The sequence below is a fragment of the Camelina sativa genome, chromosome 15, assembly GCF_030686135.1.
Source record: "Camelina sativa cultivar CO46 ecotype springtype chromosome 15, ASM3068613v1".
Lineage (NCBI taxonomy): Eukaryota > Viridiplantae > Streptophyta > Magnoliopsida > Brassicales > Brassicaceae > Camelina > Camelina sativa.
The window spans coordinates 14,359,225-14,382,280 of NC_141894.1; the positions used below are offsets into that span (position 1 = coordinate 14,359,225).

Here is a 23,056-nt window from a genome sequence, read left to right on the forward strand (position 1 = left end):
CACTCTCAGGAACTCGCCTCCCGCAACTCTGACAACTCCTGCACGCTCACCAGGATCCCCGCTGATCCCCGCACACTCTGCACACTCTGGAGTAATGAAGCTATGCGAAGCTCCAGAATCAAACATAACGTAGGACTTAAACCCGCCCACCAACAAGGTCCCTACACAAACCTCATGTGTTGAGAACCTAACAATTTATCACAGGAACATAAAATCTGACCCTACAAAAATTCACCAAGATTAAGTACCAGAAATTATACCTGTGATCGCCCCGGCACTGGTTCCACCAGTCTCTACTGTCGAGTAAACACGTGGCGCCTGCTCAATCCGTGCCACCTGCTGACCTCCAGGCTGCACCTGCTGCAACGCTGCCACTGCTGCCGGCTGTAGCTTGGGACAAAAAGGCCTAATGTGCCCTGTCTCCCTACAGTGATAACATACCCGAGGCCCCGTAGTCGGAACACTCCTCTTGGGACAACTAGCAACCCTGTGATCCTTGCTCCCACACCCGAAGCAACCCGCACCACTCGGCTTCTGCGTAGCCTCCCACTTCCTCTTGGTTCCCTGAGCATGCCTACCGTCCCTGCTAGAACCACCCTGCTGCTGAGCCTTACTAGGCTGAACTGCTGGTGCAACCGGCACTGACTGTGCTCGGATATCCTCCTCAATCTCTGCTGCAGTCTCCACCAACTCTGCACGCGTAGCATAATACCTCCCTCTACAGTGAACTCTCAACTCATCACGTAGAGCTCTCATAAACCTCCTAACCTGAGCCTCCTCAGGCTCCATAGCTCGACCCCCATAACACAGAAGTCGACTGAACTCCAAGTCCAGCTCCCGCACTGACCGTGTCCCCTGAGACAACTGAAGGAACTGCACCTCCAACCGATCCAATGCCTCTCTCGGAAAATACTTGCGGTTGAACTCCAAAACGAAGTCAGCCCAAGTCATCTCCCGCTGCACTCTCCTAGCAGCCACAGATCTCCACCACAACTCAGCATCTCCAGTCAAAAAGTAGACCCCTATGTCCACCCAGAACTCCTCAGGACATCTCAAGGTATGGAAGTTGCGTTCCACCCTCGTCCTCCACGCATCCGCAGCAGTAGGATCCACACCTCCCGAAAACTGCTCGGTACGTAGCTTACCCATCTCTGACAACATGCTGAGATAACGAGCATGAACTCCCACATCCGCAGCCACTGGCTGCCGCTCCTCCGCCACCACTGGTGGCACTACCTGAGCCTGAGCCGGCACCACAGGTGGTAACCGCTCCAACAATTGTGCTAGCATAGCCACAACATCAGTACCAAGGACTCCACCCGCTGGGACTTCCACACCCGGGACCCTAGCATCACCGGCCACTGGAGCATCAACACCGCCCCCTCCTGCCACACTCACGGAATCCCCTGGAACATCCTGTGACTCGCCAACACCCTCAGCTGTCACGCTCTGGTCTTCGGTCTCACTAACCACTGGGGCTCTGCCCCTACCACGACCACGTCCGCGACCACGTCCGCGTCCACGACCTCGACCAGTCACAGCATCCTCTCTAACCATCTGCACTACCATGAACAGACGGCTAAGCAAACAAATCAATACCACACAAAGAAACATAACAATAACTCACCGTGGAATCTCATTGAAGGCTCGAAGAGGATGTTCTAGGACTCCATGCCACACACAATTGACTAACTCACATAATCAATCAAGACATGCAATCCCAAACATCTACAACAGAAACCTAGTGAACCCAAACCTAGAACCGTAAGGGCTCTGATACCAAACTGAAACGACCGACCTTTTTTTTTTTTTTTTTTTTTTTTTAAATAATAATATAATAAATAGAACTACAACTAGTGGTCCCATACCCACTAGCCACCTAACCACAATCACAAACATCAGCGGAAATAACAACACCATCATAATATCCAATAATACTCCAATAAAAACCAATAACCATAATCATCAACAATAATCAATCCAAACAACAAGAAACAAGGAACCAGCAACCTAGCAATGTTTCTAATGACCCAACTCTAGCAACCTAGCAATGCCAGACAACATCCAATCGAGTCCCTAGAACATCCTCCTCTTCATTGCCTTGATTCCACGATCACACTTTGCCTTTACCTGCACCACAAACACAAATTGAGATGCATGAGTATTTGATAAACACTCAGTGAGGCAATCCTCCCATCTACTGGGCTATACACACAAGCAATAAGATCTCTACATGCCACAAACAACAACCAATAAAACAAACCAGGCAATATACAAAGCATGCGACGTCCATTGTAACTGAACAAGGGGTGTCGACCGACACCAGATGGTGTCGATCGATACTGAACATCTGGTGTCGACCGACACCAAACTGGTGTCGACCGACACCCTGCCCGACACTCCCGGAAACCCTAGTTTGCATCGACCGACACCTCCACATGGCATCGTTCGACACTCGCTAAAGTCCCGAGCCGTCCTCGCGTTGGTGTCGACCGACACCCCAACTGGTGTCGACCGACACCGATGCCGAGCAGCGATTTCCCCTCGATCAGAAACTCCAGATCTCGCCTCCAAGCTTCTCCAATCCGCTCCTTGCATTCCCAGAAGCCAAATCCAGCCCAGACAGCAACGAAATATCATAGAGAACTCAAAGAAACAACCACATAAGCACCAAATCACATAGAATCTAGAGATCTTAGCTTAGATAAGCCATGGTCATGCACTCACCTCTTTGCAGGAAGTTTCTGACCAATAAGGACGAATCCCTCACTCCTAGCAAGCTTCTAGCACCTTCCCAGCCTCCAATCTCTCAAGAACAGCCAAGAATCTCACAATCTCACTCACAATCTCAAGAACACTTCTTTTCTCTCTGTTTTTGACAAAAACGGCCAAGAGAGGAGAAAAACTCGAGCTCCCCTCTTAAAAACCCGAGCTAGGGTTTTCCTTAAACCAACTCCCCAAACCGGACAATTAAAATTAAACCGACCAAACCGGCCACAACTGGTGTCGATCGATGCCTCACTAGAGGGTGTCGATCGACACCCTTACCAAAATACCAAAAATTGGTTTGCGGGTGTTACACTATGTTGTATCCTTTAGGATATATAGTACTTTTAATTAGGCAAATATTCAACTCGACATATTAGATTTTATATGACTTGTTTCATACTTTCATTTTATTTTATTTCATTTTTAGTAAAAATGTTTCATTCCATACTATTTAGTTTTGTTCTATACTATTTCATTTAAGTGTTGTAAACAAACACTATTCTGTATATTACTGTCACCATCACTATCACCGCTACTACCATAGTCATTGCTATCACTTTTCGCTATCACCATTGTTTAACACGGTTGCTTGGGTTGTCTATGTTGTATCACTTAGGGTATAATGTTTTTTCTGTGTTTTGCATTTAATTTGATTGTTTATATTTTATCTCTTAAAATTAGTGTTTACATGGTTGCTTAGGTTGTTTATGTTGTATCCCTTAAGGTATAACACTTTTTTAGTGTTTAATTGGATTTGAGTTATTTTTGATCACAAAAAATAAAATAAAAAATAGATTTAAGTTATTTATGTTCCATACTATTTTTTCCTATACTATTTCATTATAAACACTATTCATCACTTAAAGTTTTCGACCACCGATTTTAAAAATTCAAGTTATATCAAATACAGAAAAAATTTCTATTTTTTAAGATAAATTTCAAAGTTTTAATTATTTTTGTTGAAAACCTATATTACATTAAACTGTAATGGGGTAAGAACTATTTATCCAAATAAATAAAGAAAAAAATAAAGACAAAAAATAAATAAAAATTGACCTTTGTATTCCAACAGCGTTGTTGGCTTCGCGTGTCATTCACGTTACCCCTTTTTGTCTTTTTACATTAGTCAATAGTTATTCACTTAATTTTTTTAATTAAGGTGCTATATTCTTCGTTTGTTTTTTTTGTTTTGGTTATCTGGCAAATTCACCCATATATATATACTAGATTAGGACCCGTGCTAGAGCACGGGTTGAAATTTCTTTTATCTATATTATAGTTTTTATTTATAATATAATTGATGTGATTGTTTTTAGATGTTGTGAATAAAATTTAAGAACTGGGTTGAAATTTAGGATGCCGGTTAAAAATGATTGTTTTTAAAAGTTGTTGTGAATAATATTAATTTTTGAGATTTTGTTGCCTATATATGGTTACTTAAATATTCAGTGGAGATTTTATTTTATTTTTTTTGAATATACTTTATAAGAGGATCTCAAATCGAGATTTAACTAATGGTTACAACTCATATAACCTATAACTTATCAAATAATCAAATAATTAATTTTATAACCCATATTATATAGTCTACTTCTGTTTTATTATATAGGGGATATTATACTTAAGTTAGGGATAAAAACTTTCACATGTCAGATGATACGATGAACATTAAGATTATTATTGTTATACAAATATCTCAACTATAGGATTAAATTAAGAGATTGTTAGTTAATTTCATTTATGTATCCAGTTAAAATCATGAGATAACATTAAAAAAAGAATACTTTTAAAATTTAGAAAATATGTATTGAAAAGAAATTTGTATTTGTAAAGTTATTTAAAAGATAAAAACTAATACTCGAAATTAGCTTTTATTAGTAATTTTTTGAACAAATTACTAAAAATTAGCTTTTATAGCTTTAGGGATACAAATTTGAGTATGTGGGATGATATGATGAACACTAGATTATTTTATTTATGATTTTTATACAGTTATATAGCTTAAAACAAAGTTAAATTTAATTTTTCAGAGATTTTTTAATTAATTTAATTTATATATACAATAAAAATCCAATTTATTGATATATTATTATTTTTAAAAATAATAAAAATATATTTATGGAAAGGAAATCTGTATTTTTAATATTTATTTAAAAGATAAACGAAATACTAAAGTATAGCTTTTATAATAATTTTTTGAAGAAACTCTTATTACTCCTTGAAAGAATCTTTTTTATAAAATTAAGTCAAATTAATGTTTTAATGTGCTTTTGTGTTTTATTGATACACACATCATGCACACCCAATTACTGTTAGACACAATATCATATTGCGAATCCAACCATGCATGTAGAAGTCAAGCCCCCAACTATATATAAATGAATTTCAAACTCCCATTTCTAACCAGGAACGAGATCTCTTTTAACAATGGAGTTGTGGATTAATATCTTGATAGGCGTCGCCATTGCACTGTGCGTCATAGGGGTTGTGTTCAGTTTCCTTAAGTTGCTCGGCGTTAAATTCACCAAGAAACCGGATAACGACGACGACAACTAAAAAAACTAATGCGTGAAAGACAAAACATCTCATTCTGCAAATAATAAAATTTTATGCTTCTAATTTTTAATTACTGACATGTGTGTTTTAATATAGTTTTGCTAAATATTAATGGATTTGCCTTGTTGGGAAGTTGTTAACTATCATAAAAACTAGTATTGCAAAATTCTACAGATACTAGGAGATATCCCGTGCTTAAAGCACGGGTCAACATTTTAAAAAAAAATTATAATATAATAATAAAAGTTGTTGTTATATTTTTAAAAAAATATTATTTTGTTTGAAATAATATTTATTATTAATTATTCTGTAAATCTATTAGTCTATTTGAATACTTATTATTTTAGAATATTATAGTATTTTATTTTTTGACGTATTATTTCAGTTTTCAATTGTTTGTTTGTTGTATTTACAGCATTATTTTGTGAAATATAAAATAGTAATTTTATTATTATAATTGTGAGAAACTAAAAATTATAATTTATCATCTATATAAATTTAGTTTTACCAACCCGCCAATGTGGAAATTAAAACACACATTTTTCATAGATTGAGTGATATATCTTCGTTTTTAAAAATTCAAATCACAACATATGCAGAAAAAATTCTGCATTTTATTAATGATAAGTATTATATGAAAATTCCAAACAATTTGTAAATAAAATAAAATAAAGATGATAGGAGAATCATAATTTGAAATTTTCAAATTTAGTTATTAAATATAATTATATTGTATACTTGGATATAAAATCTTAGTTTTTAAAACTGATTGGTTTATATTTTTTTTAAAAAACATATTTACTAATTTTGTCCATAATTTATTAGAGAGAGATTTTTTTTTTTTTTTTAGATTTTTTAATATTTGATCTGTGAGTTTTATTTTTTATTTTTAGTTAATTATATTTATTTAAATTAATTAATTAAGCTTAATTAAAAATTTCTAATAGCAATTGAATGTAATTTTTTACACATTTAAGATTAGTTTCATATTTGTACTTCCCAATTAATATAATATAGTAGGATAGGATAACTAAATATATATATATATTGAGAGATGGATTTCTTTTGGGTTTGTTTCTCTAAAAAGCTAACAACGAACCGTATCTCCCGCGTTTGCCAGTACATAAAACGATTCACATCATCTTAATATAGAATTTTAAGAAATTGCATTGAAACCACCAAAGAAGGGAAAAAAATCTTCTGGCTATCCGTTGACTTGCAACTTCTACATCCAATAATTATCCACCACGTAGGCTTTAGGCATATGTAAAAAAGAAATAGACAAGAAAAAAAAGAGAGCCTTTGTGATCGAACAAAGAGGACAAAAACATTTGAGATTTCTTTCTTCTTCTTACGTGACCTCTCTTCTCTCTTCACCAAAATAAGAAAACAGGATAAACAAACACAAGAAGTCGATTTTTTCAGAAACTAGTTTGAAGAACATAACCTTTTAAAGGTTTTAATAACCAGGTATCTTGTTCATTTTCCCTCTTCTCCAAAACATAAAAAAAAAAAAAAAAAAATTGTATTGTTTTTCTTCTTATTTGTTTATTTATGATCCACTCAAAGTTTGCAGAAACTCTCTAGCTCTTGGATATCTCTATGAACATATTTTTTTGTTAAGCGGGTTTTATTTACTCCATAAACATGTAAGTTGTTTTTTCTTCTTCTTAAGATTTTATTTTACAATTTCATAATATAAAAGTTAAACCAAGAAGAATCTATATAAAGAAAAGCATTAAATTTACGAAAAAAATTAAGGTTTGTGATATTTGCTTGGTGTGCAAGCTAGGTATGCAGCTGCAAGTTGAATATGACCTCACAAATGAAGGGTCTATTAAAAGGGTTGAGGTACATTGCTCGTATCTTCGGTGAGTTTATTAGTTCTCGAAACAAACTCATAGATATGTCTACATACAATAATCAAACATCTTAATAAATGTTATTATCGTTGTAGAGGATGAGAAGGAACCAGAGATGCAGATTGGGATACCAACCGATGTCAAACATGTTGCTCATATAGGATGGGAAGGGCCCTCTGCAACCACACCAAGCTGGGTATAACCTTCTTCTCTCTCAATGAATATAAACATTTTGTACTCTATGAATATGTTTTGCTTGTGGATTAGGTCAAAATATTTTCTTTTGAATATGCAGATGCATGATTTCAAGTCTCAAGATCGCACCAAGACTGAGACGAAAGGAAGCTCTAACAAGAAACCTGGGAGTTCCGGGGAGAAGCATAGAAACAAGGGGAGACGTAAGACATCAACAGGAAACAACTCACCTACAGAATCTCCATCAAGGGCAGGAGGATCAATGAGGCCATCAAAACGCAGTACGGGTAAACAGAGAGAACAGAGCACAGGTTCGGGGTCAGAGTCAGGTTCAGGGTTAGATTTACCTCAACAGACTGATCAGCCTGTAGGACCAAAACACTCGAGGCAAAGAAAGTCAAAAGGATCAGCGGGAGGAGGAGGAGGAGGAGGAGGAGGGGGAGGGGGAGGAGGAGGAGAACCTCTTCCACCTAATGGACCAGCAAAGTCTAAAGAAACAGATATATCCGTGAGAGCGGTTTACCCTTGTGCGGGTATTGGAAGTTCTACAGGAAGATGAAAGATGAAGAGGAGAAAGAAAGAAAAAAAAAGAGAGTGTTGTTCTCAAGTTTAGACTAGAGTGGTGGTTTTGCTTTTCTTCTCATGATCTACTACACACTTTTTGTCTTTTCTCTCCCTTTTCTTGGAAATGCTTTTGCATTACAAGACTACAAGAACAATGCTTTTCATATCAAGTCGAGAAAGGAGAACCCTTTGATGATTGTGAATAAGGGATGTGAATTATATGCTTGCTTAACACTAAAAATATCCACAAGCAAACCTTCTATTGTTTTCTTAGGATTCGATTAGTATATATTAGCCTTGACTGTGTCTTCACATCTATTAGACTTCTACTGTTTGTTGCGTTACATGTATTGTTCAAACGAAACCCCATTTGTTTAAATTGTAAATTTTTGATTTCGATGATTTATTTGATCACTTCAAGTTCTAGAGGTCTTTGATGTAATCAATGTTTTTATTTTATACACAAAGCAACCCATCAAATGACACAATCCCCCACCACACCAAAAAAAAAAAAAAACAAATGGGCCTATAGTTTATGTCCAACCCACATACTACAAATAATGAAATATGGGCCTAATAGTTTTACTAAGGCCCAAAGTCAGATTAGGGTTTTCAGAAACTGTACTATAAATGCTTTTTCTATAAACATCTTCGTCTAGTTTAGTGGACGACGACGGCACACAACAAGAAGCTTCACCGGAGAGCAGAGAAGACGCGAAAATGGTAAATTCTTTCTTCACTTTCGAATTCTTAATTGTTCGTTTCGGGTTTTGGGATTGAGATCTTTGAGGATCAACAATACTTGATGTGTGGATTGATGTATTGTTTTTTTTTTTCTTTCCAGATCTAATCTTTAAAGAGTCTCTTTTTGATTATATATGTATGTGTGTGTAACTGATTCATTTCTTTGGGTTTATGAATATGAAAGGTGAACATTCCAAAGACAAAGAACACTTACTGTAAAAATAAAGAGTGCAAGAAGCATACTTTGCACAAGGTTACCCAATACAAGAAGGGTAAAGACAGTCTTGCTGCTCAAGGAAAGCGTCGTTATGACCGTAAACAATCTGGTTATGGTGGTCAGACTAAGCCTGTCTTCCACAAGAAGGTAAAGATTGAACTATCTTATTTTGTATTGATAGTTTTTGCTTTTTGAACTTAGTTCTAGGGAACCATTGATTCTGTATCTAAATTGTGTAGTAGAATCTTGAATCTGAGCAGTGAGAACATAGTACTATAGGATCAGTTTTTGACTTAGATACATGTTGTATTGAACAGGCTAAGACCACGAAGAAGATTGTGTTGAGGCTTCAGTGTCAGAGCTGCAAGCACTTCTCTCAGCGCCCAATCAAGGTGAGAAGAAGCATCTTTACATTCTTGAGTTGTTATTATTGGATGTGTTACTTTGTGATTTGCTTACATTGTATTGTTGTTGTTTGTTTAACAGAGGTGCAAGCATTTTGAGATCGGTGGAGACAAAAAGGGGAAGGGAACATCACTTTTCTAAGTTGGTTTCGTCTTATGTTCTACAATTTTTGTACTTTGCTGGATTTGGAATCCTTTTGTTTTAGCTCTCGTATAAGATTGTCTCGTCTTTTGCTTGTTGACTCTTATATTTTGATTCATCAAGATATGGTTTTGCTGTTAATCATCGACCTTCTATATAACTTTTTGCAAATCTGTTCTCTCTCTATGAAAAAATTCAAGAATCTAACTCAATAGAGACCGCATTATGATGCAGAATCTGAAAGTTTTATATCGTTGTGCAATTAGTTCAAGTCATGCAGTTCATTTATATAGCTAATTTAACAGGACACTCATTTATCGTTATGACTTTATCTGTTCTGAACAGACTGTTCACATGATTTGTACAAAACTCATGAGGCTGCTACAAGCAGAAAGTTTGTTTTTGTTCGTCTTTTTACATGTCAATGCTTGAGAATTAAGCTATGACAAATACCCTAAGTTCACCTCTGTCCCCGCGAGTTATGCGCATGCTATCATCAACATAGGTGACTTCAAAATCTCCAGTTCCCGGGTTTGATGATGGCCTGAAACTATCGGGAAGCCTCGGGATATCAAACGGAGGAATCTGTGATAAGTTTCCTGATGTCTTCACTGTTGTTTTCTCAAATGTTATCTTGATCTTGCAAGTGCCTGTTTTTCCCATCAATATCAAAAAATGCTGCGGATTAGCATTTTGCTCTTACACAATTCAATAAGCGTAAAACACGAGACAAAGAGAGACACAAACCTAAGAGTTCAAATTTGTGAGCCAATGTAGCAGTGGCTTCTAATGGCGGAAATGGCCAAGGAGCACCTAGTTCCACCTCTGCTATGTTGTCAAAGTCTTTGCTAAACACATCAATCCGTTGAAACACCTGGTTCCACACAGTTTTTATGAATCAGAAACAAGAGACAATATAAAAGAAGTTTGCTTTCTACAGACTAACTCAGGTTAGGTGCGTTACCAAATTTAAACAAAAGAAAGCAAGAGTCTTAGCTCATCATCGTTAAGTTCAACCAAGACTACCAATGATAGACCAGACCATACACATACACATACACATATACTTGGCAACATAGAAAAAGGTTTGCTTTCGAGTGATTTGGACATAGCTGACATTGCAAAATTGAAACCTTAGAAAGCTAGATTCTTATCTCATCACCATTCAAACTCAATAGACCATACGGTACACATACACACTACTCGACCACATACCCGAAAAAACCAAATCTTGACTGATAAAAAAGAAAACAGAGGAAATGATTCAAGAATTCACATGACAAGATATACCTGACCAAGAGTAACAGGGATCAAACGACCAGTGGGTAAACCAGGACGGCTACCACCTAAAGACCGAGAAGAGAAGGCGCTGCTATACAACAACCTCCATTTCCCTTGGAGTATATCAAGACCATCGGTTAAATCAACAGGTCCACCAGCAGTTTCAAGATCTTTAGCAGCTTCCTCAGCTTTTCGTAAATCATCAACACTCGCCACAAGTCCTCTGTTCAATCCCGAAACTGCACTCTACAATTCTCACAACACAACACACATAAAAACCCTAACTTTATTCTAATATCACAAAATTGATTCTTTTTTATTATGAATCAGAGAGACTCACAAGTAATTTGAGTTTGAGCAATGCGATTCCCTTGTCGTCTCCTCCCGATCCAGATGATGAAGGTGGTGGAGGATCTCTGTCGCCGCCAATGGATACCTCAACGAGAGACGAATTCGCCTGAGTCAAACGCAAACGAGACGATCTGGGAACTGGAGAGGAAGAGAAAGAGCATCTGGTGGACGGCGGAGGAGAAGAGCGGTGGTCGGAAAGAAGCGCCGGTGGTGAACGTAGTAGTGATGATGAGATAGTAGAAGAAGCCGCCATGGTTGATTAATCAAGAAAAAAAACACACGAAGAGAGTTGAGATATTTATTTCTAGGGAAGAAGAAGAAGAAGCATCTACACACAGAACAGAAGTAAAAGATTCTCTTGTCTTGTCTTTTTTTTTTTTTTTTTTTTTTTTTTCTGTTGAGTTTGTGTGATTTGAGAAGCACCACGGGTTAGCGCGTAAGCTGTCACGTTTCCTAAATACGTGTTTATTAACCAAAAATGTTGTCATTATTACATTCACATTTTCTATAAGTGATGTCGTTTTATGCAATTCTATGTATAATGTAATCAAAATCGAGTTAAATAAGGATCTCATAAAGCCCAATAAGATATCAGAAGATGCCCAATCCCACAATATTTCACATGATTCTTTTGTTCAAGTCTACAATTTAGCTCGATCTAGTGTTGTTACTTACATCTACAGAAGCTTTGACCCCAACTATTTTTTGTAGTTATTTAACCCGCCTAATCAAATTCTGACATTCACACGTTCATGATCAGAGGTTTCTGGTTTCATTTTTATTAATTTGCCCCGTACATATTTCTCCAAAAGCGTTAGAAATTTATTGCATCCTAACCAATTTAATTGACGAATAATTAATCGACATAATTGTAATGGACAAATTATGTTGCTTCCAATACTTAGTACAGTTGTGTTTCTCTCTTTTTGTCATATGACATGCATGCCTTTCATATATGCATTTCTTTTTTTAGAACAACGTATTCTGCTTTTTGGTAGTGATGATGAAGTTTGAAAATAATACAATTTCGTATTTGAATATATATTTTAGTACTGTACGAATGGATTCTTACATGAGAAAAAAAAAACGTTTTATGAGGTCATCAATTGAGTAAAGGGGTTTTTTTTTTTTTTAATGAAATAAGAAACTTTTGCCGACCAACCCGTCGTTCGACCCTGAAGACGATCACAAACAAACGAGAAAACTTTTGTCTTAGACCCACTCAGACTCTCCGGTAACCCTAGATATGATCCCATACCACCCAAATTCGTAATCCCCAAAACCCCCCTGCATCTCCGTCCGTACAGCGTCATCCACCTTATGACCAAATTGGATTGAAGAATTAGCAAAATTAATTTGCTGGCCCGAGACTGCCTCATATTGTTTTAAGATATCCAAAATTACCCCACATTGATCCCTATCAACCTTGCAGAAAAATAGACTGTCATCCGCAAATAACAAATGCGTAATTAGGGGACACTTATTCGCAACTTTAATCCCTGTAATCAGTTTATCCCGCTCTGCCCTCCGGATATTTGCCACTAAGACTTCCGTGCACAAAATAAACAAATAAGGGGACAACGGATCACCCTGTCGGTAAAAGAGGGAAAAGAGGGGAAAAGAGGTGATGATCAAGTCGGTAGCTACGGCGGTCCCGACATTTGTAATGTCGTGCTTCCGTTTACCGAAAACAATAACGTCAAAACTCACGAGTGCGGTGGCAAATTTTTGGTGGAGTTCTTCAGGACAGTCTGGGGGGATGCATTGGTTAGCTTGGGAAAAGCTCTGTTGTAGTAAGCAATTGGGGGGCTTGGGTTTTAGGAATGTTGACGCTTTTAATTCGGCTTTGTTGGCAAAGCAATTGTGGCAGCTGATTGACGCCCCGGATACTTTGTTTGCTCGGGTTTTCAAAGGCAGGTACTATCGCAATTCCAATCCTTTGGAACCGATACGATCTTATTCTCCTTCTTATGGGTGGAGAAGTATTATTTCCGCTAGATCTTTGGTTAATAAAGGGCTTATTTTACGGGTTGGTTCGGGGGAGTCCATTTCGATTTGGACGGACCCCTGGGTACCGGGTCAATCCCCAAGACCAGCGAACATCAAGGGTCCTTTCAAGGATCCTTCTCTTAAAATCTCTCATTTAATTGATTATCACACATTTTGCCCTGGAAGATGTTGATCTGATAGGGGCCATTCCTTTAGGAAGTACCCGACTACCCGATTCCATGGGTTGGCATTTTACAAAATCTGGTAAGTATACAGTTAAGTCTGGGTATGATACGGAACGGTCGGCAAGTTCACAGGCTACTACGGTCTCTCGTGTGGGTCCAGAGATTACTCCCCTTTTGGCTGGTATCTGGTGTGTTTCATGTCCACCGAAAATAAAACATTTTATGTGGCAGGTTTTGACAGGATGTATTTCGGTTTCGGCTAATCTTCGGCGTCGCGATATTGCGTGTGATTCTAGGTGTGTCCGATGTGGGGCTGAGGAGTAAACAATTAATCATGCTATTTTCCGGTGCCCACCGGCTAGGAAGGTGTGGGCTTTAGCTCAGGTCCCTGTAGGTTCGGTTTCTTTTCCGACGGAGTCTGTATACGCTAACATGGATGATTTCTTGGGTCATGCTAAGCCGGGATCACAGAAAGTCGCTTTTCCGTGGATTATGTGGTATATTTGGAAAGCGCGAAATGCTCGTGTCTTTGAGAATGTTATTGATAATCCCCTGGATGTAGTACGATTGGTGGAGGGCGAGGCAACTGTCTGGTTGCAGGCTCAGGTGGAGGTTGAGGATGGGGACCAACCTCATACTTCACCAGTCCCTAATTCTCGACAAAGGGGGCCCATACGTTCCCTTCCCCCCTCTTTCACAGGTTATCGGTGTTTTGTTGATGGCTCTTGGAAAGAGTCGGATACTTATGCAGGTGCAGGTTGGGTTTGTTCTACCCGTCACTCGGGGTCAGATATGGGAGCTACCAATTTCCGACGCAGTTTATCTCCATTACATGCTGAAGTAGAAGCCTTTATTGGGCTATGCGGTGCATGATCGGACACGTCTACCGGGACGTGGCTTTCTATACGGACTGTTCTGATCTGGTGAAGATGGTGTCTTCTCCTCATGACTGGCCGGCTTTTACAACCTACCTAGAAGATATCAAGATAGACCAAGCGCTCTCTATCTTTTGTTCCCCGTAGCTCGAACGTCAATGCAGACTCCCTGGCTCGTCAAGCGAGACTCTCTCCGCAGCATGTTTTTTTTGTGAACTCGTTTCCTCCAAAATTGGCTCATTTGAGCTGATTCTATTTTGTTGTCAAAAAAAAAAAAAATGAAATAAGAAAATTTCTGTTTTTGTTTTCGTTCTTGTCTTTAGAGATAATATCATCCAATTTTTGGTGGCAGCAATTCAATGGTTGAAACTTCAATTTGTGATAACTTTTTGGCAGTTGGGTTCTAATTATGTTGAAAAAAAATGATGTTGTAGCTAGTTATATTGGGGGTTGTAGTATTAAAAGCTTGAATTCAGTTTGTTGACATTTGTGTGTTTAGGTTCTGCCGTTTACAGTTTACTATTTATGTCCATGATATACCGCGTGCTAAACCATGGGCTCTACGAGGTTTTTTAGTCTTTCCTTTTCTCAATTTGTGGTTATTTGCAACATGTAAATAATAATGACGAACTGTTCGACCAAGAAAAGTAGACACGTTAGTGACTTAGTGTGAATGGATCTGGATGAAATTATATGCGTACTAATCGGTAAACAAACATAATTAGGGTCAATTTTTTTTAAAAACATTAGTGTTAATAAATACTACTTGAAAGAGATTCAAATTCGAATATAAGATGGGAAACAGTAAGACATCATTTATAACTCATGTACTTTCGTATGATTCTAGCATAACATTATATATATATATATATATATATATATATATAGGGTTGTTCAAAAAAACACATTATATATATATATATATATTTATAGTATACTCGACAATTTATACTCCATTAATGCTGCAAACGCAAAGCAATGCGAGTTTCCAAAGTCAAATTTTGGTGAGAAAATGGTAGAGAATGAACGTTTAATCATTTGATTACAATTTAAAAATAATACTCGAGTTACACACTTAACTTCTATTTGCTTTTACAATTTTCAGAGATATTGGTGCACAATTTCTAATTACATGTTGATTGTTTTCCTAATTATGTAGTAATTGTTGTATCTAGTGTGGCACGATTATTTGAAGCTATCTCGTAATTTAGTACTTTGAAGCTATCTTGTAATTGAAACTATTAATGTTTAAGGTTTTTGATACACCAATTAAAAAGACACAAAACATTTTATTTGATTTATCTCTTTTACATAAAATATTATTAAGTTAATTGAATTCAACCAATAAGAAAACATGATGGAAATTATAATTAATATGTGGTTGACAAAAAAAAACATGATGAAAATTATAATTGATCGATTTTTTCATAAAAGCACCCGGTATCTGACAGAATTATATTCCCTCTGTTTCACAAAGAGTGCATTTGACACAATTCACACAAATAAAGAAAACATAGAATTATATATGTTTGCCTCTATTTAATAAGTGATTAGTGGTTTAAATTCAATAAAAATGAGTTTTGGGTTAATGGTAATTAGAAAATTTAATGAAAAAATCACATTGGAATTGTAAAATAACACTTTTTGTGAAACAATAAAAAATCTTCAGAATGACATTCTTTATAAAACAGAAAGAATATTAATAAAAAATTAAGGATTGAAAAGAAAGAGACTGTTACTAATCACATACTGTATAAAATAATTTATTAACTTTTTGGATAAAATGTCACATATACAAATACAATGATTTAATTACCAGAAGAACATTATAAAAACATATAATTAAATAGTATATATAGATATTTAAAGAAATTTCATTGTTTATCGATAAAACTGCTCTAACATTTAACTTTTTGCATGTAATATTGAACACATGAATTACTTTGAAACAACTTTACCTAAAACATCATTTATATTAAAACGGAAGAATACTAATGAACAAGAAAAATTTCAGCAATAGTTTTTAAAAAAACTATAAAATATATATTTTAATCAATTAATCTGAACACATATATAGTTAAACAGTATAATCAATTGGCACGATCACATTTATTATTCCTTTGCAAGTAGAACATGTGAAAAACACATCTTCTTAACACAAAAAAATCAGTCGTTTTCTAAGTTACCAGTACTAAGTATCCACGTATTGTCTATTTAACCAAACGAAATGCTTTTGTGAAAGTAACATGATTAACGGAAAAAGGTCTAATAACAAGTGGGCTATCTTGAAATTGGAATAAAACGCTAGTTTGCTTTACATTATTACTTAATTAATTAATAATAACCTGTAACACATCTTTAATTGTGCCCAACCACATTTTTGACTTTTAAGCACTAAGCTATACTAATTCGTAATTACTACACATAATAATGCAAAATCAACAACCCAAAAACACATAATCCGACCCCTATACAAGAGAAATACCATTTTTTACAAGTCATCGTGCATGTTTTATAAGAAGACTTTTTTTGCTGATGCCTCCGCTTGAAAATGTAATATGGGAGTGTTGTTTTCGCAAAACACGTCATGTTGAGACTTGGGAGTGTTTTAAAGATTTATTTTGCCAACAACTAAAATGTAAAGCTTTTAGAGCCCATTAAAAATATTTGGTCGAATAATAAATAATAACAGATTTGTAATTTCTTTTGTAAATTTTTTTTCTCCTGTTTGACATACAAATTTTGGAATTCTTTTTAATTAATGTTTGGTTGAAAAAAGAAAAAAAAACTAATTCGAAAGTGTACATTAATTATGGAATGTTGGGGTCCGTTAATAATAATTTTTTTTTGATTTGAAATATTTTAGTCAGAAAACTACAATAATGTAAATATTTTCAAATCTATTACTATAATATTGTTTATGTTATATTCATCATCCATATCGAAAAAATTAAGCAATTAATAAATCTTATTTTTGCGCCTGGCGCCGATATCACCTAAATATGTATAATAAGGTAGCTGAATAAAAATTTTAACTGTTTAATCGATGCAATGAGATTATTGAATTTTGTAAAAAACACATGTACTGGTTGAATCTGAAGAAAATGGGACATGCATTGCATATAACGAGTTATGAGAGGAGAAGACAGTGAGTCTGTTGTACGCAAGTGAAAATTGTTTTTTTCTGTGTAGAAAAACTTGCTTTTATTTTGATTGGTTGATGATACTTTTATTAATTTTTATCTCATCCTAATTATTTGATCTTAATTATTGTATATTAATGTATTTTTTATAAAATAAAAAAAGAACAAAATTCATTATTTTAAAAAATCTATAAATAGAGACTAGTATCGTTTCATTTGGAAATAGAAAAAAACATCATTGTTGATTATAATTTTCTATTATTCTTGACCAATTCTTTTTGTGTGTTTAAACTTATTTTTTTTACTTGCAAAAAAAAAATCAATTATAAATATTATAGAAAATATAAACAATTATTTAGCTCTAGTTTACTCTAAGTTTTAATCGATAATTATTATTAAATATGTAACTATAAATCATAAAAGAAAAAAATATGGAAATATAAAATAGTAGGGTAAGATGTTGAATTTTATTAAACAAAATTATTGAAAAGGTTAAATAAGTAAAATCAAACATGAGTTGAGAGAAGTTTTAAATAAGTGCCAAAAAAATTAACTTATATATCAATATCAAACTTTTGTGAACTGTCGAATATTTTCATCAGACAAAACCTTATTTAAACTTAGTACACTCTTGGCTCATGCACCACGGTAACAGTTTTTGTACTTTTATTTGTAAAAGTTAAAGCGGAACATGTCTTTATTACCAAACAATTATGCAATATTTACCGATAACCTAGGCAGAGGAAATCTTCTAACCAAACCATTTGGGATCAGAACATACTATATTAGTAAAGAATCATATATTTTTTTTTTTTTGAATGAATGTAAAATTGTATTCAACCAAAAAACGTTTTTACAATGAATGCTTCATCTTTTGAAAATAATAGCTAAAAAAAAAATTGTAATATCCTATAAGTGTTCATAACTTAAGTAGAAGTGGAAGAACGAGCGTAAGGTCTTGTGGAGAACCAGAGTTGCAGGGCTTCATCGTAGATAGAGAACACTTAGCTTAGGTTAGCTTAGGTTACACTAAAACTAATTATAATATAGATAGAGTTTTTTTTTATCTGACTTGTTATCGGATGCTTCGATGACACCTGGTTAGATGGGAACTGCATGACCACTCTTGACTGTTGCATGACATGCAAATGCTGACTTGAAGGCAAATTGGCTTCCACTGATTCCCATAAATTTGCTGCAAAATACAACTCATCCAAGTACGCCTTTTTAATAAATAATTCATCGAAATTGTGTTTTAATAATCGATACATTATGTATCATAATTCATGGATCCGCGCCTAGGCGATAATACTATAACACATCGTATATTATATATCTGAAACTTAGAACGAAGTAAAACTAGTTTCTTGCCCAAACCGCCAAACTACCACTCTATTTAATGTATATGTATTTTGTAAAGGATCGGCGACGTTGTAAAGTATTATTTGTTTTTAGGGTTACGTGTATTTTATAAAGTTATACACGTATGCCGAATAGGAAAGCCAGTAGATTCGTATTTAAGTCTACATATAATAATTCGAATTTGTGAGAAGAAATCGAGTACACGTATACCAACAAGGAAGCTAAAAACCGTAATGGGGGCTCTTGCATTTAACTCACAAGTTTGATATCACAAGTTTCAAATTGTGGTCTCTAGAGCATCGTAGTAGTCAAACAAACAAACAAACAAAAAAACAAAAATAAACAAATAAGAGCATCGCACGTGATTTCTATTAACTATGAGAACTTTGCTAAACTTTTGTTACTTTTTCCAATCATTAATTAATCATTAATTACTAATCGTTTCGTATAGTTGCCCGTTATTTTCACATGTTCCAATCTAGAAAAACTGAAATAGACTTCACCCATACTAGTGCCTACCAATTGCATACTAGTCCCTATATTTTACAATTGTTTAGTGTATTAACAACTATTTCAGAGAATTTGACATACGGTCCCTGAAAGATATACACTCTATCTACATCGTATGATACCTAATGGAATTTGGCATTTAAGTTAGAAATCGAAAGAAACAACAACGTGGGTTGATTATTTGCATCGTTTCCAAAAAATCCTCAATATTTGGTCCAATTGTTTACATATACAATTAAATTGTCAATTATCATCATAACTTCTAAAACGCTTTTCATATACAACAATTAAAATTGTCTATTATCATCATTACGACTATCACGACAAATAGGTACATCTACTTTCTAAAACGGCAAATAGAAAAACTATAATCATCAAAAAAGAATTAAATAAGTTTTGAGGGTTCTTTAGCAATTTTGGTTTATTTAACTATTTCTATATATTGCAGACAGCTGTAAGCTTGTGTCCATCCATATGTATCATAACGAAGATTGCGCTTCGAAAACACTTTAAGAACCTTCCAGTTTTGTTCTGTTTTGTTTTGTCAAATTTGAGCGAATTGTGTGATATGGGTAAGCAAAGAATCGCCGGAAAATTTAGTCTCCGGGACATCACGGCGGCAGAGATGGAAACCTTAGCTAGCTTTTGTGAAGCTGTCTTTCCTCCAGTGGCGCCACCGCAAGAAGAACTCTCCGGCGCAGGTGATAATAACCACCGGAAAGAGGCTCTCCGGTCGTTTTACTCAACATCTGCATCACAAACTCCTATCCTTTGCCAGGTACAACACACTTTCTCTGTTCAGTGTTCACCGACTCAATCCTCTGTTTTTTTTTTCAAGTGCTCCAACTTTTTTTTTGTTTTTTTTAAACATAAATCAAGAACGTGTGACCTAATGATTTGTTTGTGGTTCTCCATAAACCCTAAAATGTCAAAAAATATTGAGTTATTAAAAATAGAACCCTAGGTTTTGAGTAAAAAAGTGAAAGACTTGTTGTTGTTATTAATGGATGCAGAGTATGGAGCTGCTCACAAAACGAGCGACGATGGAAGCTTGTCTTGTTACTAGGCTTATATTGTTCTTGCTTGCTTCTCGGCTTGGGACCTTGCTCATTTGTGGAACCGAGTGTTTGGTCACGAGATGGCCTTTTGTTGAGAAGTTCAGTGAGCTGTCATTGGAGAAGAGGGAAAGAGTAATTCAGAAACAATTCAGAAATTGGATTTTAACTCCTATTAGAGCTGGTTTTGTCTCCATCAAAGTTATCTTCCTCTTCTGTTTCTTCTCTCGGGTATATATCTCAAATCCTCTCTGTTTTCTGTTTTTTGTTTTTTGTTTTTTTTGTTACACCAAGTCCAAGACTTTGTCTCAACCACATAGATAGATTATGTTGTTCAATCCGGATAAACTAGTCTAAAATATATCCAAGTAATCGGAAACTGAATCTTATGGTTAAGATTTAAATATTTACTATACATCCAAAGTTTAACAAAAATACAAAATACAAAAAGTGAAATCAAATAGAGCCAAAAGAACTGAAACACGTATTTTCTGTTAAAATTAATGATATGTTTTAAGTAAAATCATCCAAGTTTAAATCGTTTTAAACCAACACTCATACTATATAATTTGTTTTATTTAGGTTATTATTAATATTCCAAATATCCACAAATTAGAAAAGCTTAAACCTAAAACCGTACCAAACAATTATTAATTTATATATACGATATTTACTTTAGCGTATGTAACTACTAATTTCACTGTTATTTTGGTTACAAAAGTTACTAATTTACTTTACATAAACAATTGGTCCCACAAATATGAAAAAACCTAGATCTTAAGTGTATCAAAGCTACTTAATATCGTATACTAAAGGCATAACAAAAAAAAAAAAATGAAAATCTTATACCAAAACAAAAAATTCGGATTAAAAGCCTTTATATTTCAGTATGATTTTACGTAAAAACAGAGCTACTAATATAAATCTTCAAGAATTTCTTGATTTATCTGTTGCTTATTTTTATTGTAGGTGAGTCCAAAAGGTGAAAACCCGGCATGGGAAGCAATAGGCTACCACGTGAATCTTGACGAAAACAAACCATCTGAAACCTATAAAGCAAGACCTCTTGAGAAAGGTATAGTGGAGACTATGAATGAAACAGAGCAGACTCTCCTCGAATCACTTGCTCGAAAAGGCCTTGAAGCTGACCACGATATGGACCAGGATACCATCAGAATCAAATGTGACGCTGTGGTGATCGGATCTGGTTCAGGAGGAGGCGTGGCTGCTTCTGTTCTAGCAAAATCTGGTTTGAAAGTGGTTGTTCTTGAAAAAGGAAGTTACTATACGCCGTCCGATTATCGTCCTTACGAAGGTCCTGGCATGGACAAACTATACGAAAATGGAGGGATTCTCCCAACTGTTGATGGGAACCTTATGGTTTTGGCTGGAGCTACGGTAGGTGGTGGGTCTGCTGTGAACTGGTCTGCGTGTATCAAAACGCCGAAGTCGGTTCTTCAAGAATGGTCAGAGGATCAAAAGATACCTTTTTACGGTACTAAAGAATATGTTTCGGCTATGGACGTCGTGTGGAAAAGGATGGGTGTCACGGAGAAATGTGAAATGGAGAGTTTTCAGAATCAGATTTTGAGAAAAGGTTGCGAAAATATTGGGGTTAATGTCGAAAACGTGCCGCGTAACTCCTCAGAGGGTCATTATTGCGGATCTTGCGGGTATGGATGTAGACAAGGAGACAAGAAAGGAAGCGACCAGACTTGGCTTGTTGACGCGGTGAGTCACGGCGCAGTGGTTCTAACGGGATGTAAAGCGGAGAGATTCATACTCGAAAAGAAGGGTAGTAACGTAGGAGGCAAGCAAATGAAGTGTTTGGGAGTTATGGCGAAGTCTTTAAACGGAAACATAGCAAAGAAGCTTATAATCGAAGCTAAAGTTACGGTTTCGGCAGGGGGTTCTCTTTTAACACCTCCTTTGATGATCTCGAGCGGGTTGAGAAACCGAAACATCGGTAGAAACCTTCACCTACACCCTACTCTAATGTCGTGGGGTTACTTCCCGGAGAAGAAATCTTCTAGTCTCAGTTTCAAGGGCAAGTCCTACGAAGGCGGGATCATAACATCAGTGAGCAAAGTGTTTTCAGAAGATTCAGAAGTTAGAGCCATCATAGAGACAGCGTCATTAGGACCAGGTTCATTCTCGGTGCTATTTCCTTGGACCTCAGGGCTTGACATGAAGACGAGAATGGCTAGATACTCAAGAACCGCGAGTCTCATAACCATAGTTAGAGATCGCGGATCAGGGGAAGTGAAAACCGAAGGAAGGATAAGGTACGTCGTCGACAAAACCGATAAAGGTAATATCATAGCCGGGCTTAGACAGTCGTTGAGGATACTAATTGCAGCTGGAGCAGAGGAAGTGGGAACTCACAGAAGCGATGGGAAGATACTAAAATGCAAAGGTGTTGATGAGAATTCGATCGAAGAGTTCTTGGACTCGGTGAGTTCAGAGGAAGGGCCAAAGGGGATGACTGAGAAATGGAACATTTATTGCTCAGCTCATCAGATGGGAAGCTGTAGGATCGGAGAAAATGAAAAAGAAGGTGCAATAGATTTGAATGGAGAGAGTTGGGAAGCTGAGAGGTTGTTTGTGTGCGATGCAAGTGCGTTGCCTAGTGCTGTTGGTGTTAATCCTATGATCACAGTCATGTCTACCGCTTATTGTATCTCCACACGAATCGCTAAGTCTATGACCACTGGCATATCTCACTAAAGCTTAGTGGTTTCTATATCCTTGCATAAAATTTCGTGTTTATCTAAGTTGTAAAGTTATTCCTATTAATCAAAATCAAATTATGTGTGACCAATATGATATTTCATAGTTAAAGACTCGTCCTA

At 35.8% G+C, this 23,056-nt stretch overlaps 5 protein-coding genes across 6 annotated transcripts; 4 read left to right on the forward strand and 1 right to left on the reverse strand.

The window, feature by feature from the left end:
• Positions 1 to 6,608: 6,608 nt before the first annotated feature.
• Positions 6,609 to 8,388, forward strand: LOC104746837 (CRIB domain-containing protein RIC5-like). Of its 2 annotated transcripts, none has more exons than XM_010468370.2 (5): positions 6,609 to 6,795; positions 6,895 to 6,974; positions 7,118 to 7,196; positions 7,283 to 7,383; positions 7,483 to 8,388. In XM_010468370.2, the coding sequence occupies exons 3-5, from the start codon at positions 7,139 to 7,141 to the stop codon at positions 7,939 to 7,941; spliced, it is 618 nt and encodes a 205-aa protein (XP_010466672.1). In that variant the 5' UTR covers positions 6,609 to 6,795; positions 6,895 to 6,974; positions 7,118 to 7,138; the 3' UTR covers positions 7,942 to 8,388. The 2 variants fall into 2 exon arrangements, with proteins under 2 accessions (XP_010466672.1, XP_010466673.1); XM_010468371.2 differs by having other exon boundaries at positions 6,617 to 6,795; positions 6,902 to 6,974.
• Positions 8,389 to 8,513: 125 nt separating this feature from the next.
• On the forward strand, positions 8,514 to 9,594 carry LOC104746838 (large ribosomal subunit protein eL42z/eL42y). Its single transcript, XM_010468373.2, is given in 6 exon segments — positions 8,514 to 8,543; positions 8,606 to 8,656; positions 8,658 to 8,669; positions 8,875 to 9,054; positions 9,225 to 9,299; positions 9,394 to 9,594. Coding segments are annotated over 6 exon segments (408 nt in total). The 3' UTR covers positions 9,454 to 9,594.
• Positions 9,595 to 9,715: 121 nt separating this feature from the next.
• On the reverse strand, positions 9,716 to 11,594 carry LOC104746839 (plastid-lipid-associated protein 6, chloroplastic). Its single transcript, XM_010468374.3, has 4 exons — positions 11,075 to 11,594; positions 10,744 to 10,980; positions 10,201 to 10,327; positions 9,716 to 10,103 (listed from the first exon to the last, which is right to left on the reverse strand). The coding sequence occupies exons 1-4, from the start codon at positions 11,336 to 11,338 to the stop codon at positions 9,889 to 9,891; spliced, it is 843 nt and encodes a 280-aa protein (XP_010466676.1). The 5' UTR covers positions 11,339 to 11,594; the 3' UTR covers positions 9,716 to 9,888.
• A 2,097-nt stretch (positions 11,595 to 13,691) lies between these two features.
• On the forward strand, positions 13,692 to 14,132 carry LOC104748482 (uncharacterized). The gene has a single exon (XM_010470118.2). The coding sequence runs from the start codon at positions 13,692 to 13,694 to the stop codon at positions 14,130 to 14,132; it is 441 nt and encodes a 146-aa protein (XP_010468420.2).
• Positions 14,133 to 19,503: 5,371 nt separating this feature from the next.
• Positions 19,504 to 23,025, forward strand: LOC104746840 (long-chain-alcohol oxidase FAO3). Its single transcript, XM_010468375.3, has 3 exons — positions 19,504 to 19,927; positions 20,163 to 20,435; positions 21,174 to 23,025. The coding sequence occupies exons 1-3, from the start codon at positions 19,718 to 19,720 to the stop codon at positions 22,929 to 22,931; spliced, it is 2,241 nt and encodes a 746-aa protein (XP_010466677.2). The 5' UTR covers positions 19,504 to 19,717; the 3' UTR covers positions 22,932 to 23,025.
• The last annotated feature ends 31 nt before the right edge of the window (positions 23,026 to 23,056 follow it).